Here is a 17,083-nt window from a genome sequence, read left to right on the forward strand (position 1 = left end):
CTGATCCTTTAAAATGAGTCGCACTTTACACCCATGACACCCGATTGCCCAAAATAGAGAACAGATGGGTTACAAGAAACAAGAAAATGACTTTCATTTAATTTTTTAATACTATTTTTAGTAGTAGCATTAGACTCCTCAGGTAATTAGACAATTACTAAATTATTCTGGTCACTGCGGGGACACAGTGCTCTAGCTTCCTGCTCTGTTAACCTCTGGTGTCAGGAGCACATGAGTTTCACTTCCAGGCCAAAGGGCTCTGCATGGTAACAATAATTAGAGTAATGAATCAGAACTCCGGTTTAAATGAATCATTATTTGCCAAGTGCTTTTAATTATAAAGAATTTAACTCTAAAATTATTAAGAAAAGATTTACAGAAAGGTTCTCTATTGGAGAGACTAAATCGAGAACCTTTTTTTTTTTCAATTCTATAATTTATGTTCTAGCCACGAACACGTGTCTTCATTTCTGTCCGCATTCCTCAGCACCTGGACCAAATGGTTATTTAACATTAGATGCAATAACAAGACCTTTGACAAAGTAATTACTGTGGTTGGCAAGTTTCAGTAACCATGGATTTAAATGAAAAGCTGTACTGAGGGCATCCTTCATGAACTTCTGGATTTTGTAAAGCAATCTGCTTTCATATCTACAAAAGTCAAATGCTTCTACTAATATTTCAAACATGGGATAACACAGAGCCACGGGATTTTGTATTCCAGGCGAAACAATTCCCAAGCAAGGCAAAAAGAGAACCACAGACGGTCAGATGTTCGCGAAGGCCTCATAGCTCAGGGCACCATCTGACAATGAATGAATTGGAAGACAACTACGATAGCCTGACCAACATCACAGGCCACAGGTTCAATGCCTCCACCCACATATCTTTATTTCTCTCTTAAATTAATACTTTCCCACCTTTCCTACTAAAATGTTCCAGGAAGGAGAGGAAATACTCATTGGTGCTGAAACTGCTTCTTTTAATTGTTAAATAAAGTCTCATTTGCACACCAAATGGTCATGCGCGTACATCCTTAAGGCACTGAAACTGACCAGGGGCTGTGTTTGGATGATGCCTGTCTTAGGCCTGGTCTTCAAACATCCTCACATTCCCCATATGGAAGAGTTTCACATTGTACAGTGTTTATCTCTAACCTCCTCCCCATAGGCCCTTTAACCTACACACATTTCTTCTTACTTAAAAAATACCAGGGGAAAACAAAAACAGATGTGGCATCCACAGAGGCAGGTTATGACTCTTTTTGCCCTGGGGAAAAACCACTGGGGTCCCCTTATGGAGGGAGGGAGGGCAGAACAGCTCCACACGAGGTCAGAAGTGACTTCAGAACCAAGCACAGGTCACTACTGGGAGAGGAATTAAGATCTCCAAATACAAAGGGCCCTGACTTGGGCCCCTGGGCGGGTGTCTCAAATCCTATAAAGCCCCTGAGTCATTTATAGCATCCCAGCCAATAAATGAGACACCAAGGCAGGGAAAATAGGCTTCCCTTTCCCATTAGTAATCCACGGCTAGGGCCATTTCCCGACAAGAACTACAGCCTGTTATTACAGAAAAGATTAATACAAAAATTAAACGTTGAGTCACCAGGAATGCCAATTTTCTTTCCAAATGCAGTTAAAACTTCACCACATATGGGCATTCATACTACTAATGGATACCAGGAATGGGTTGCAGTTGACTGAAATACACTTTTTTTTTTAAGACAGGGTCTCACTCTGTTGCCCAGGCTGGAGTGAAGTGGCATGATCACAGCTCACTGCAGCCTCAACCTTCTGGGCTCAAGTAATCCTCCCACCTCAGCCTTCTGAATATCGGGACCACAGGCGTGTGCCACCATGCCCAGCTTTTTTTTTTTTTTTGGTAGAGACAAGGTCTCCCTCTATTGCCCAGGCTGTTTTCTAACTCCCAGGCTCAAGTCAACCTCCCGCCTCGGTCTCCCAAAGTGCTGGGATTACAGGTGTGAGCCACTGCGCCCAGCCAGAAATACACTATTAAAGATAAAGAATTTCTGTTATGATAACCCTAACTAACCTGCCACCTCAAAAAAGCTCAGAGCTGATGACTCATTCACCTCAAAGGGCCACCATCAAAGAGACAGGCTCAGAGCTGCTACCTCCAAATGAATCAGCTGAGCTACAGGCTGATTAAGTGACTGAGGAAATCCAATGTTTACTGTTTTAGAGCAGACATCATCATGCAACACAAAGTCAATAAATTTTAATGTACCCATATATCATCATCATTCTCAACTTCGATGATTTTGCCCCTCATTTGGTCATGTCTGGAGACATAACTGGTTGTCACAAATGTGAGGGGACAGGGGTGCTATAGGAATCTGTAGCGTGCTGCTTAACCTCCTACAAGGCACAGGACAGCCTCCCATGACAAAGAATAATCCAGCCCCAATACGTCAATAATGAGAAGCCTGATAGCCACTGAAACTATAAACCCAGGAATAGGACCAGGGTGAGTTAGCAGAGCTGAACTGTGCTAGCCCAAGGTTGGACCTTGCCTTCATTTAAAATCTCAGTATTTCATTCTTCATGAATGTCTTACACTTGAGTTTTTAAAATATTGCACCATGCCGGCTGCGGTAGCTCACGCCTGTAATCCCAGCACTTTGGGGGAAGACAAGTGGATCACCTGAGGTCAGGAGCTCGAGACCAGCCTGGCCAACAGAGTGAAACCCCGTCTCTACTAAAAAATACAAAAATTAGCCAGGCATGGTGGCAGGTGCCTGTAATCCCAGCTACTCGGGAGCCTGAGGCAGAATTGCTAGAACCGCGGAGGTGGAGGTTGCAGTGAGCTGAGATCGTGCCACTGCACTCCAGCCTGGTTAACAGAGCAAGACTCTGTCTCAAAAAAAAAAAAAAAAAAAAATTCACCAAAATATGATTTGCTTTTTTTTTTTTGGCACCTGGTTAAATTTGCTATGTGAGTTCCTCACTTGTCTTACTCTAGTCTGGACTGTGTTATGAAACCATTAAAAACCTTGACATGAGTGAAAAGAAGGAAGTTAAATAGTGTTATTCTGGCAGTGGTTCTTAACCAGGAAGGCTTCTCAGAATAACCAATTAAGATTTTTTAAAATATACACACCGGGCACAGTGGCTCACACCTGTAATCCCAGCACTTTGGGAGGCTGAGGCGGGCAGATCACCTGAGGTCAGGAGTTCGAGATCAGCCTGGCCAACATGGTGGAACCCCGTTTCTACTAAAAATACAAAAATTAGCTGGCATGGTGGCAGGCACCTGGAATCCCAGCTACTCAGGAAGCTGAGGCAGGAGAATCGCTTGAACCCATGAGGCAGAGGTTGCAGTGAGCCAAGATCACACCACTGCACTCCAGCCTGGGCAGTAAGAGCTAAAACTCCATCTCAAAAAAAAAGATTTTTAAAATATACATACTTAAGATCCAGACCCAAAGAATGCAGTAGAGCCCAGGCATATATTTGTATTTATATTTTTTAAACTTTACAGGCAATTCTGGTGATCAACTCTAGTTAAAAAAGAAAGGAATATGATGGGTTCTCATTGAAAAGAAAACAGAGACAGAGAGAAATAAATAACACATCTATCCAGACACACAAAGGCAGAGCCTTTGGCATTTTATCCACCCAGGTGTTAATACTGGTTACTGCCGAATGATATGAATACAGGTGAATTCAATGTTTTGTCTTTCTGTTTAGCTGTATGATTTATTTTTTCTGCAAAAAAATTTTCATAAATACCAGCAAGTTTTTCAATGAGTAAAAAATGAAGTAGGTTCCATGTCCCGGAGAAAACCACACCAACAAAAAAAATTCTTCCTCAAGAGAATGTAAACTTGGTGGCTCATGCCTGTAATCCCAGCACTTTGGGAGGCCGAGGCAGGCGGATCACGAGGTCAGGAGATCAAGACCATCCTGGCTAACATGGTGAAACCCCGTCTCTACCAAAAATACAAAAAATTAGCCGGGCATGGTGGCAGGCGCCTGTAATCCCAGCTACTTAGGAGGCTGAGGCAGGAGAATGGCGTGAACTCGGGAGGTGGAGCTTGCAGTGAGCAGAGATCGCACCACTGCACACCAGCTTGGGAAACAGAGCGAGACTCCATCTCAAAAAAAAAAAAAGAGAACATAAACTGAACTTTGTATCTGTTTTCTGTGGATGCAGAAAGAAAGAAGAACGCTCTCTGGCAATCAGTACTGATGAACTGAGTGCATCCTGTGCATATATGTTGTGTGTAGAAAAATAAATCATAAACTCACACGCTCATAAAAAAAAAAACCTCAGTAAATGAAAAATGACAGTTCACAGACCAAAGTATGTGGAATAATCCCAATTATGGTTTGAGACCGTCTTGCTCTGTCACCCAGGCTAGGTGCAGTGGCACGATCTCAGCTCACTGCAACCTCTACCTCCTGAGTTCAAGCAAGTCTCCTGCCTCAGCCTCCGGAATAGCTGGGATTACAGGCGCCCGCCACCACGCCTGGCTACATTTTGTTTTTTGTTTGTTTGTTTGTTTGTTTGAGACAGAGTCTCGCTCTGTCGCCCAGGCTGGAGTGCAGTGGCACAAGCTTGGCTCACTACAACCTCCACCGCCCGGTTCAAGCAATTCTCCTGCCTCAGCCTCCCACGTAGCTGCGACTACAGGCGCGTGCCACCATGCCCAGCTAAGTTTTTGTATTTTTTCAGTAGAGACAGGGTTTCACAATGTTAACCAGGATGGGCTCGATCTCCTGACCTTGTGATCCACCCGCCTCGGCCTCCCAAAGTGCTGGGATTGCAGGCATGAGCCACCACACCCGGCCTAATTTTTCCATTTTTAGTAGAGACAGGATTTCGCCATGTTAGCCAGGCTGGTCTCGAACTCCTGACCTCAAGTGATCCACCCACCTTGGCTTCCCAAAGTGCTGTGATTACAGGTATGGGCCACTGAGCCCGGCCCCAATTATGGTTTAAAATATGAATTTATGTGTACAAAGCAGGCTAGAGAAACAGGCGGACGTGCTGGCCACGTGTCTCTGGGCAGGGCACCACAAGGCTCCCATTTTCTGTAGTCCTTCATGTTTTCCTCAGATGCATCTATTAACAAGAATTCAAGATATTTCCACTTGCTGGGAAGAGTAAAATAAACTACCACAAGCTCTAGGTAATACAGACTAGTTGTCTTGAAATATTTTGATCATGTAACATATTGGGAAAAGTTTTTCTTTTTTTTTTTTTTGTGAGATGGAGTTTCGCTCTTGTTGCCCAGGCTGGAGTACAATGGCACCATCTCGGCTCACTGCAACCTCCGCCTCCCAGGTTCAAGTGATTCTCCTGCCTCAGCCTCCCGAGTAGCTGGGATTACAGGTATGCACCACCACGCCCGGCTAATTTTGTATTTTTAATAGAGACAGGGTTTCTCCATGTTCTCAGGCTGGTCTTGAACTCCCGATCTCAGGTGATCCGCTCACCTCGGCCTCCCAAAATGCTGGGATTACAGGCATGAGCTACCATGCCAGGCAGGAAAAGTTTTTCAAGTACCTTCCATCTATATATATTGATCTTTGTATAAATACTGTACTACTGAACATTATAAAACAAGAAAAAAATTCTAAAGTCCTATGATAAAAATGAAAAACAGGGCTGGCTGCAGTGGCTCATGCCTGTAATTCCAGCACTTTGGGAGGCTGAGGTGGGCTAATTGCTGGAGCCCAAGAGTTCGAGACCAGCCTGGGCAAATGGTAACACACCCTCTCTACAAAAAATACAAAAATTAGCCAGGTATGGTGACACATGCCTGTGGTCCCAGCTACTTGGGAGGCTGGGGTGGGAGGATCACCTGAGCCTGGGAGGTCAAGGCTACAGTGAGCTGTGATGGCACCATTGCACTGTAGTCTGGGTAAGAGAGTAAGACTCTGTCTCAAAAAACTAAAAATAAAAATGAATAAGAAAACAAAATGGAAAACAGCATTTCTCACACAATTAGCTAATATCTCAAAATAACATATACTCGGGGTAAGGAGCACTGAGAATTATAGATTTAAACTTAAATTTCTTTTTTTTTCCTTTTGAGAGGAGTCTCGCTCTGTCACCCAGGTTGAAGTGCAGTGGCGTGATCTCGGCTCACTTCAACCTCTGCCTGCCGGGTTCAAGCTATTCTCCTGCCTCAGCCTCCTGAGTAGCTGGGATTACAGGTGCCGGCCACCACCCCTGGTTAATTTTTTTTTTTTTTTTGTATTTTTAGTAGAGATGGGGTTTCACCATGTTGGTCAGGCTGGTCTCAAACTCCCGATCTCGTGATCTGCCCGCCTCGGCCTCCCAAAGTGCTGGGATTACAGGCGTGAGCCACCGCACCCAGCCTAAATTTAAATTTCAAATCGTCATACCTGTTATTCAGCTACAAAGAAGAATAAAGTACATACACCTGCTACAACCAGGAAGAACCTTGCAAATACTCTGCTAAACGGAAGACTGGCCAGACACAAAAGGTCACATATTGTTTGATTCTATTTATAGGCAATGTTCAGAACAGGCAAATCCAGAGACAGAAAGTAGACTGACAGCTGGGGGGATAGAGCAGGGGGGGTTGGGAGCTCAAGGGATGTGGGCTTTCTTTTTAGGGGTGATAAAAATGTTCTAAAATTAGACAGTACCAATATCTGCACAGTGTTGTGAACATATTAAAAACTACAGAATCATATGCTTAAAAGAGCAAATTTTATGGTTTTTAAATTGTATCTCCTTTTTCCATTAAAAGTACTAGTAAATGGCCAGACGTGGTGGTTCAAGCCTGTAATCCCAGCACTTTGGGAGGCCGAGGCAGGTGGATCATCTGAGATCAGGAGTTCGAGGCCAGCCTGGCCAACATGGTGAAACCCCGTCTCTACCAAAAATACAAAAAAAAATTAGCCAGGTGTGTTGGCACATGCCTGTGATCCCAGCTACTAGGGAGGCTGAGGCAGGAGAATCTCTTGAACCCAGGAGGCAGAGTTTGCGGTAAGCCAAGATAGCACCACTACACTCCAAGATGGGGCGACAGAGTGAGACTTTGTCTCAAAAAAAAAAAAAAAACAGTACCAGTAAATGAATAACCCAGGGGAAAAATCATCACAAGTCCTTAGCTGGTTACAGTTTTCTCTCCTAATGTGTTGGCCATTTTCTTACTTGGCCTTGTATTAATAATCTGAAGCTTTCCTGCAGGAATCTTTTCAAACCACCTGCTCTCTTTATGAGGCCAGTTTAGTTCAACCACATCCTTAGAACAAGTCACCTGGACACTCATAAACTGCGGCCTACATTTCAACACTGGGAAAATAAACAACTGTGGAATTCCAGCCCCTTCCGCAGGACACCTCAAGGACCGGACCTGACAAGTACCTGTCTGATACATGGAGTGAGGGCCCCTGGGTCAACCTCAATAGTATTAGTAAGATTTTAATTTTGCATTAATTTTGGAGATGAAACTGAAATATAAAGAGGTGCTTCCTGTACCCCAGTGGGTCATCTTGCAAACTCTTCCTTGGAGTCCACAGGTTTAGATACCCATGCTCTGAACAGGGATGAAGCTCAGTTTCACAGCAGCTGTTCTCCAACACTACTGTACTCTGGAAACACCTGGTTCACCTGTTAAAACTGCAGGTCTGGGCACCACTCCTTGTGCTTCTGACCCTGGCCCAAGTGATCTAGCCCAGGGGTTCCAAAGGCTGTACTTTAAGAAACACTGGGCCGGGCATGGTGACTCACGTCTGTAATCCCAGCACTTTGAGAAGCCAAGGCGGACGGATCACCTGAGGTCAGGAGTTTGAGACCAGCCAGGCCAACATGGTGAAACCCTGTCTCTACTAAAATACAAAAATTAGCTGGGCATGGTGGCAGGTGCCTGTAATCCCAGCTACTAGAAAGGCTGAGGCAGAGAATTGCTTGAACCCGGGAGGTGGAGGTTGCAGTGAGCCGAGATCGCACCCCTGCACCTCAGCCTGGACAACAGAGTAAGACTGTGTCTCAAAAAAAAAAGAAAGAAAGAAAGAAAAAGAAGAAAGAACCACTGGTATGAGAACCCCTTACGAAGCTCTAAGTTGGGAGGAGTGACTGCAATGGGAGCAGGGGTGGTGGGCATATTCTAAGATCAGATATTTGGGATGGTTCCACAGCTGTAAATTTACTAAAAGTCACCACACTGTGTATTCAACATGGCTGAACTTTCAGGTATGTAAATCATCCCTCAATAAAACTGGGTTTAAAAAAGCATGCAAAAGCTTCCATATGTCCCATCACACACGTGTTCCTGTGCTTATGCCAGGATTTTTAGACATCACGAGAGAAAGATGCACACAGCCTCACTTGGGTAGATCTGTACTGGAATTCTGAGCTCACCCCAGCCTCGCACAGCTAACCCTAACCCCACAACACACAGCTATGTGAGACTCAAGGCCGGAATGGGCAAATTGATTTATGAGCTTCCCCTAAGGAAGGAGTATGAGGTGGGGTTCACGGTAAGAAGTGTGGTTTTCTGAATTCCAACACTTTACAGAGTGTTATCTGTGCTAAGCCAAAAATGAACCATAAAAGCTAAAATACACAAACATCCTGAGATGGGACGGCTTCTGTAAACACCAGGAGCTCTTAAAAATACCAGCAACATGGCATGGGTGTAACTCCCACCAGATGCACACACCGCCACCTGTGAAGTTGTCTAATATAACCATCAAGAGTCAGCGCAGCCGACAGGGGGCTGGGAGCTATACAGGCATGCAGCTGGGTGCTGATATGCATGACAATCCAATCAATGAGCCCCCCAAGAAGGAGCCTGGTGGGCATTTGGGGTTGGTGGCTCCAAGGGAAGGGTCTAATTTAAGACACAGAAATGAGGCAGCTCACCCTGCCTGGAAGGCTGAACTGCGGGAAAGGGGAGGGGATGAAGACCAAGGCTAGACCCCACTGGAAGTCTCAGACTCCACCACGGAGCTGATGGTATGGAGAGGCTCCTGAGAAGAGGGCAAGAAGGAAAGCTGGGCAGCTTTCCTGTGCAGGGGGTCACAGCAGACAGGCGAGGGAGGGGGTCACCTTGCTGAGTGAATAAGAAGGGATGAAGACGAAAGGCCAAAGGTGGCTGGGTGCAGTGGCTCATGCCTGTAATCCCAACACTTTGGGAAGCCTTTGGGAGGTGAGGGGATCACTTGAGCCCAGGAGTTAAAGTCCAGCCTGGGCAACACAGTGAGACCTTGTCTCTATAAAAAATAAACCAAATTAGCCAGGTGTGATGGTGCATACCCAGTACACACTTGTAGTCCCAGCTACTTGGGAGGCTGAGATGGGAGGATCGCTTGAGCCCAGAAGTTTGAGGCTGCAGTGAGTTATGATTGCACCACTGCACTCCAGCCTGGGTGACAGAGCGAGACCCTGTTACAAAAGAAGGAAGGGAGGTAGGGAGCGGAGGGGAGGGGAGAGGATGGGAGGGGAGGGGAGGGGAGGGGGGAGGGGCTGGGGGAGGGAAGGGAGGGGAAGGGAAGGAAGGGAAGAAAGGGAGAAGAAAAAAAAAAAAGGCCGAAGGGGTGATCTAGTGATTGGGTGGGAGCAGGTACTGGAGAAGGGGCAGTGGCTGTCAGCTGGGGTGACGAGGGTACCAGGATGGAGGGCGTGGTGTGCACTGAGACAAGGAGCCCTGGGAGAGAATAAGTTTAGGAGATGAGGGAAGAAAGTCAGGAGGGGTCCCAGGTACGGCATCCTTATGAGCCACATGCAGCAATGCCAAACATTCGGCTACATTATAATCCAAAGCTCCAGGTCAGGCCTAGAGATGGAGATGGAGACAGAGCCATCAGCATCCACAGAGCGATGGAAGCAGGGTGAGGGGCCATCCGGGAGCAACATTACAAGAGTCCAGCACCGAGCCCCAGAGACACCAACCCCAAATCACCACGCAGAGGAAGACGGTCAAAGACACAGAAAGGAAACGGGGGCTGTGCGGCACATCCTCCCCGTTCAGGGAAGCTCCTCGTGATTTCTTAATGGTGCTAACGTACATCTTTGAAAAAGGTCCACGGATCCATTTGGAGACCAGCCATGACGCTTCCCCATGGAGCCTGGAACAGCAACAAGGGCTTTGTTGCTGGTTGTAGATGATGACAAGAACTGTGTCAAGTCAGCTGTTCTAACTTAACATCCACTCCCACTGTCACACTGTCCCCTGTTCTGCCATTTTCAGGAGACAGCCTGGAAATCCAGCCCACTGACTAATGTTCCAGAAAATTAAATGTCAATTATGACCGTATCAAGAAGTATTCAGGGATTCTGCCTTTAACCTATATACAGAGATAATTCATTCATATTTCTTACTGGTCTTCTGACTATGGGAATGTTCTCTATTTCGACGAATTTAAGCAAAATATGACCTCCTTATTCTCTTGTTATCACCAAACAAGTGCTGCAAAATGGAGCTGGTCTAATGCAGTCTGGCTCAGCCTTGGATGTGCCTCAGAATTAGCAAGGGGTGTGTTTGTCTTACTTTTAAAACCCAAAGCCACGCCCTGCCCTAAGTCTTAATGAGTAAGAATCTCCAGGGTATCAAGCCCAAATAAATGTCTCGTTTTTGTTCTGTTTTGTTTTGAAACACCACCAGCAATTCTGACACACAGCCAAGATGGGGACCCACAAGTCTAACACTTTAGGAATATTAGGCTATTTGCCAGTAATACTTTCTCTGAAAAGTGACTGGTTTTGGGAAACTTGGTAGGAAAAATAAAGGTAGGAACAGATAAACTGCAAGTCATCTCTGATGAACTAATTTCTTCTTCATGATTGTTGAGTTGAATGTAGATGAGAAACTAAAGGTAATCAATAACGTCATGATTATTTCATAAGCAGACCATTTGTTATTGGTGCTCCGGCTCATAGCCAGGGAAAGGGAAAACATCAACATGGTTGTAAACTTGAAGTATAATCAACCAGCAGGTTCCTTCTGGTTCTGTTTATTGGGCATATAATTTTCTCACAGGTTTTTCCTAATGTCCATCCGCACTTCAGAGGAGCAGATTAGCACTGAAGATGAGGAAGATGGGGAAGGACCCCAACTGCAATTTTATTCAAAGTGTAAAGGAAGTGTGGATGTCATGGGTATAGAAGGTAGGTAGTGGGGAGTGACTGCTGATGGGTAGAGGGCTTCTTTTTGGGGTAAACATAAAATCGATTGCAGTGACAGTTGCTCAACTCTGAATATGCTTAAAAAAAAAACAATGAATTGTACTCTTGAAAGGGTGAATTGTACGGTATTGTGAATTATATCTCAATATAGCTGTTAAAAAAAATGTCAAGGAATTGTTTTGGGTGTTGAAACGGAAGGCTTTACCTGGGTGTAAATGCTGAAGATGTGGCTTTGTACTTCATCCATTGAGTCGAGGCCATAGGCTACTGTTCCAAGATGGAGCCGTTTGAAAATCATCTCGCTCTGGGTAAGAGTGCCTAAAACGTGAGACAAATGAGTGGCCGGCCTGTCTCTCAGGATGTCTGTTACTATTAACAGTAATGACAGTTGCCGTCTTTGGAGAGTTTGCTGTATGTCACACACTGCAGTCAGTACTGTCCCTGCTGGGGTAGACACCTGCAGTGTTTTGCCTGCCTAGAATCCCATTCCCCTTTTGAAAATGGCTTCCTAGCTTTCCCAGGGGAAATTAACCACACCATGCCCATTCCCTAAGGTGGCCCAAGAGGACTGTCAATCAGGGGCCTGGCCCATTCCGTTGGCCAAGAGGGTGACAAATGACATACACTAGAGCAATCAGATTCTATCTTGAAGGATTCTGACCCTTGAGTAGAAAGATACATCCCTAATGGCAGAGCCCTGCAGAGAGCACCTGGAGGGTCCTAATGCTGACTTGTCCAGAACTTTCCTGGTTGCTCTCCTTCCAGAACCTCATTTTTCTCTGATTTGGTGAGCCGCCCAGGATCTTTGCATTATCTTCCCTTCTACCCCATGGACATTAAGTGGTAGAGATAAGGCTTAAACTAGATCTTCCCCCTCCCAATCCTTGCTCTTCACCACTCTGATAGCCTAATGCCTGGACAGGCATTAAGCTGTGTAGCAGTATCAGGGTGTGGTCAGAGATCAGGCCTGACTGCCTGAGTTAAAGCTTGCTTTGGCTACTGTGAGCCCATGACAAGTCACTTACCCTCTCTGGGCCACATTTCCTCATCTGTGGAAGGGGGACAGAAACACTACCTAACTCACAAGGTTCGGGTGAGGACTGAAGGAATGACCGCACTGAAACTCCCCAGAATTGTATTCTGCACATAATTCACCCTCAGTAAGGGTTTGCTGCTGTTATCATCATCTTCATCACCAAAGAATCTTCATCAAAAGATGAAGAGAATAAAATAGCAGCAACACGCATCTCTCATATGTCCAGCGAGAGCCCAAGAGTTTCAGCCAAAGCCCTCAGGCATCTTCTCTCACCGGGAATCCTGTGTAGGTCCCAGAAAGCAGCTCACCTGTCTTGTCTGTGAGTAAGTACGAAATCCTGCCCAGCTGCTCGGGAATCGTGCTGGAGCGAACCATGGTCCCGGGGATTTTCGAGTCCCTTCGAATCACCCAGCTGTACACGATCTTGCCCATGTCCAGGTTCACGCGCAAACTAGTCACAAAACCAGAGCAAACAGGTTAACAGGAAAGATGTAAGGCTCCTTGTATCTTTATAAAAACATGGACTGTAAACACATTTGTGCCATCGCATCTGGACTCACTGCCTGCAGAAGCACACTGCTGGAGCTGAACGCACAGACTCAGCAAGAGCCAGCACCACCATCAAGTCACACACGGAACAAATCCATTATTGTCACAAAGCTCATGTTATGGACTGAAGTCACTTAAAATACAGAGAGGGTAGTGGTTTCCATCTCACCTTTTAGAAAAATTACTGATCCCTTAAGCTAATATATTTTTGATGCTATATTCATTTTTTTAATTGCGGTAAAATATACATAACAGGAAATTTACCATTCTATAGTACTGAGTACATTCACATTGTTATCAGCCATCAGCATCATCTACCTCCGTAATTCTTTCATCTTCCCAAACTGAAATTCCACACCCATTCAACAATAACTCCCCATCCCTCACCAACCCTAGCCCTGGCAGCCCCTGGCAACCAGCACTCTACTTACATTTCTATGAATTTGACTACTTTTTTTTTTTTTTTTTTTTTTTTGAGACGAAGTCTCACTCTGTTGTTCAGGCTGGAGTGCAGTGGTGCTTTTTCAGCTCACCACAACCTTTGCCTCCTGGGTTCAAGCGATTCTCACACCTCAGCCTCCAGAGTAGATGGGATTACAGGTATGTGCCACCATGCCCGGCTAATTTTTTGTATTTTTAGTAGAGATGGGGTTTCACCATGTAGCCCAGGCTGGTCTCAAACTCCTGGGCTCAAGCGATCCACCCGTCTTGGCCTCCCAAAGTGCTGGGATTACAGACGTGAGCCACCGTGCCTGGCCAGAATTTAACTACCTTAGACACTGCATGTAAGTTGAATCATACACTTTTTCTGACTTTTTGGGGGGCTTATTTTTCTGGCTTATTTTGCTTAGCATAAAGTTCTCAAGGTTCACCCACACTGTAAGGTGCATTAGAATTTCCTTCTTTTTGAAGGCTGAAGAGTATTCCATTGTATGTATTATATTCATTTTGAACTTTAATTTTATTGCACAAAGTAAATAGAAGTCTTCACATTAATTCAACATCCTATAAACTAATCAAATTGCTTGCCATTTTACTGGCTAGCCCTGGGACAAATGAAGAGTCGACTCACCAATTTTTTATCATGTTACAGGTAGAACTTTGAAGGCTACCACGTCACTTAGATCGAATACTTGTTTTGCTAGCAGTCAAGTCACTAAAGTGGAGGTATTTATCCTCTGAATCCACTATCCAGAGCATGCTGACTTGGGCACAATCCCCCTGTCCTTGTCACACTATCTTACACAAAACGACAATCTCTGTCCCCAGAAAAACACAAATTCTCACCAAGATGATCTAAATATGCAAAATAGCAAGACAAAATATAAGATAATATGTCAAGTATAAGAGAGAGTATAAGCACTGAAAGTTTCAGGGAAAAAAATATGTAGTTTAATATTTACTAATTATTATGGGGAAAAAGTAGAAGCAAACAGAACAATATGGGGAAAAGTAGACTGCTAACCCACATCACAGAGAAGCTCTAAAAAATGATGGGACACACATACAAGTGATGTGAAAAGTTATTCAAAACACACTGCTCCAATTTTTTTGTAAAGGCAGATTTTAGTAGACAAAACTCCCCTTTTTCTAAAATCAAAAGCACTCTAGAAAAAAGCATATCCCAAAGTATTAACAATGATTATCCCTTGGTAGTGAGAGCAGAGGTGATTTATATTTTATTCTTTTGCTAATATGGGCTTTCATTTTTTTCTACTATGAAAATCTATTATTTATATCACTTTAAAAAACCAGGCCAGGCGCAGTAGCTCACACCTGTAACCCCAGCACTTTGGGAGGCTGAGGCGGGTGGATCACTTGAGGTCAGGAGTTCCAGACCAGCCTGGCCAACATGGTGAAACCCCAACTCTACTAAAAATACAAAAATTAGCCAGGCGTGGTGGCAGAAGCCTGTAATTCCAGCTACTCGGGAGACTGAGGCAGAAGAATCACTTGAACCCAGGGTGTATAGGCTGCAGTGAGCTGAGATCGCACCACTGCACTCCAGCCTGGGGGACAGAGTGAGACTGCATCTCAAAAATAAATAAATAACCATTTATTCAACCTCCAAATCAGGTAGGCAAATGATTGGCATGTGCCACCAAGCTTTCATTGCACACCTACAGCAGACACTGCTGTCAATCACAACACCATTTCCCTTTGAGCCCAGATGCAGGCTCAGAATCCTTCTCAACACAGCAGTCCCGACAGCCACTATCAACCTTGCAGAGCTGGCTGATGACAGGAGATCTAAATGGCATCCCTAGCATAGGGAGACAAGGCAAGGAAAGATCTCTGATTCAAGAAAGGATGGCTTGTGGAGGAATGTGATCTTCTGGTGCTAGAGACTCAGTGTGGTTCACACTCCTGACTCTGATTGCTCTTGGTCCTCACTCTACAAACAGATCTGCTCCTTCTAAAAGCCGATGGGCGCGGTGGCTCACACCTACAATCCCAGTACCTTGGGAGGCCGAGTCAGGCAGATCACCTGAGGTCAGGAGTTCAAGACAAACCTGGCGAACATGGTGAAACCCCATCTCTACTAAAAATACAAAAATTAGCCGGGTGTGGTGGTACATGCCTGTAATCCCAGCTACTTAGGAGGCTGAGACAGGAGAATCACTTGAACCTGAGAGGTGGAGGTTGCAGTGAGCCAAGATCGCACCACTGCCCTCCAGCCTGGGCGACAAGAGCAAAACTCCATCTCAAAAAACAATAATAATAATAAAAGCCACAGAACCATCATCTTTGAATGAGTAAAGAGAAGAAGGAGTCACAGCAGCCAAACTCAAGCTCGTCGCCTGCTTACCTAATGGGGATGATGTTGGAAAACAAGAGGAGGAAGCGGATGATCTGCAGGTACCAACGACCTGCAAAGTGCTGAAGGGCAACCATGACCAGCGAGACCACCACCAGGGCACCAAAGAGGATCTTGGTGAGGCAGTTCACTTCCAAGTCGAACAGGCCGATCTGTGGGACAAAGCACAAACCAGGGCTTGAGATTAGCTGGTGCAACTCACAGCTTGCCGGAGAGCTGCTCCTTCCCCTGCAAACACCTCTACCCCAGGTAGGACAGTGGGATCCATCGATCCTCATATCTTTGGTCTAAGAACACTGTGCTTCCATGGGCTGGAGTTCATAACAGGCATCCAAGGGAACTCAAAGAATTCTGAAAATTCAAAAAAATGTTTACAACTAAAGAAGATTTACACTTGGAAATGTATCAGCGAGTTACCGCTGTGCTGGCTGGGTTGTGCACTGCATAGCCTCCACCACCCTGCAGAGTGCCCCTGGCCTTGTAAAATGACTCAGATCCTAAACTCTTAGCACCCTACCCGACACCAACTCGGTAGTGCCTGAAAGTCTGGGGCGCACACCAGTGGTGGCACCTGATTTTTAGGTGGTGCATTAATGGACATTATTTTATTATTTATTTATTTAGAGATGGAGTCTCGCTTTGTCACCCAGGCTGGAGTGCAAGGGCACAATCTTGGCTCACACCTCCTGGGTTCGAGCGATTCTCCTACCTCAGCCTCCTGATAAGCTGGGATTATGGCGCCTGCCACCACACCCAGCTAATTTTTGTATTTTTAGTAGAGACAGGGTTTCACCATGTTGGCCAGGCTGGTCTCAATTCCTGGCCTCAGGTGATCCACCTGCCTCGGCCTCCCAAAGTGCTGAGATTACAGGTGTGAGCCACCGTGCCCAGCCCTGGACATTATTATTTTAATAATAATACATTTATTTTCATGTGTAGTCTTTTAAAAAGTAGCAAATCATATCCATAACTTCATAGAAATATGCCCCAGGATAAGGCTAAAACATTAAACAAACAATTTTATAGTTGTAATGATGGCTATAACGTCTAATGGTGGAGCGACCACGACTGAAGTTTAGGAGACACAGCATTCTTTCCTGCTACTGACAAAAGACATTATTCTGTAACGTTCTGACTCTTAAAAATTGGAGGAGGGGTAAGCTGGGACAGCGGGTCACAGTTTGAATCACATGGGCCTGCCCCGTCCTCACTGTGTAGCCTGGACAGGGCACAGTGCTTCCTGAAGCCATTTCTCATGGATAAAGGAAGCACTGCACTCACAGGGCTGTTATGAGGATGAAATGAGATGCATGTGAAGGGTGAAACACAAGGCGTGCAAATGGTACGTGCTCCATAGTTGAACCTAAAAGCACAAAAAATGCTGGGCGCCATGGCTCATGCCTGTAATCCCAGCACTTTGGGAGGCCGAGGAGGGAGGAACACTTGATGTCTGGAGCTTGAGACCAGCCTGGCCAACATGGTGAAACCCCATCTCTAATAAAAATACAAAAATTAGCCAGGCATGGTGGTATGTGCCTATAGTCCCA

At 45.3% G+C, this 17,083-nt stretch overlaps 1 protein-coding gene across 5 annotated transcripts in view; it reads right to left on the bottom strand.

Moving 5' to 3' along the window:
* The window catches only part of LOC134739258 (cytospin-A-like), a 177,432-nt gene that overhangs the window by 28,985 nt on the left and 131,364 nt on the right, over positions 1-17,083 (bottom strand). For all 5 annotated transcript variants that reach the window (XM_063662787.1, XM_063662786.1, XM_063662785.1 and 2 more), the window contains 3 exons: positions 15,528-15,688; positions 12,478-12,620; positions 11,339-11,451 (listed from right to left, as the gene is read on the bottom strand). In XM_063662787.1, coding sequence (XP_063518857.1) covers positions 11,339-11,451; positions 12,478-12,620; positions 15,528-15,688 — 417 coding nt within the window. The remainder of the gene's footprint in view (positions 1-11,338; positions 11,452-12,477; positions 12,621-15,527; positions 15,689-17,083) is intronic.

Source organism: Pongo pygmaeus, chromosome 23 (genome assembly GCF_028885625.2).
Source record: "Pongo pygmaeus isolate AG05252 chromosome 23, NHGRI_mPonPyg2-v2.0_pri, whole genome shotgun sequence".
NCBI lineage: Eukaryota > Metazoa > Chordata > Mammalia > Primates > Hominidae > Pongo > Pongo pygmaeus.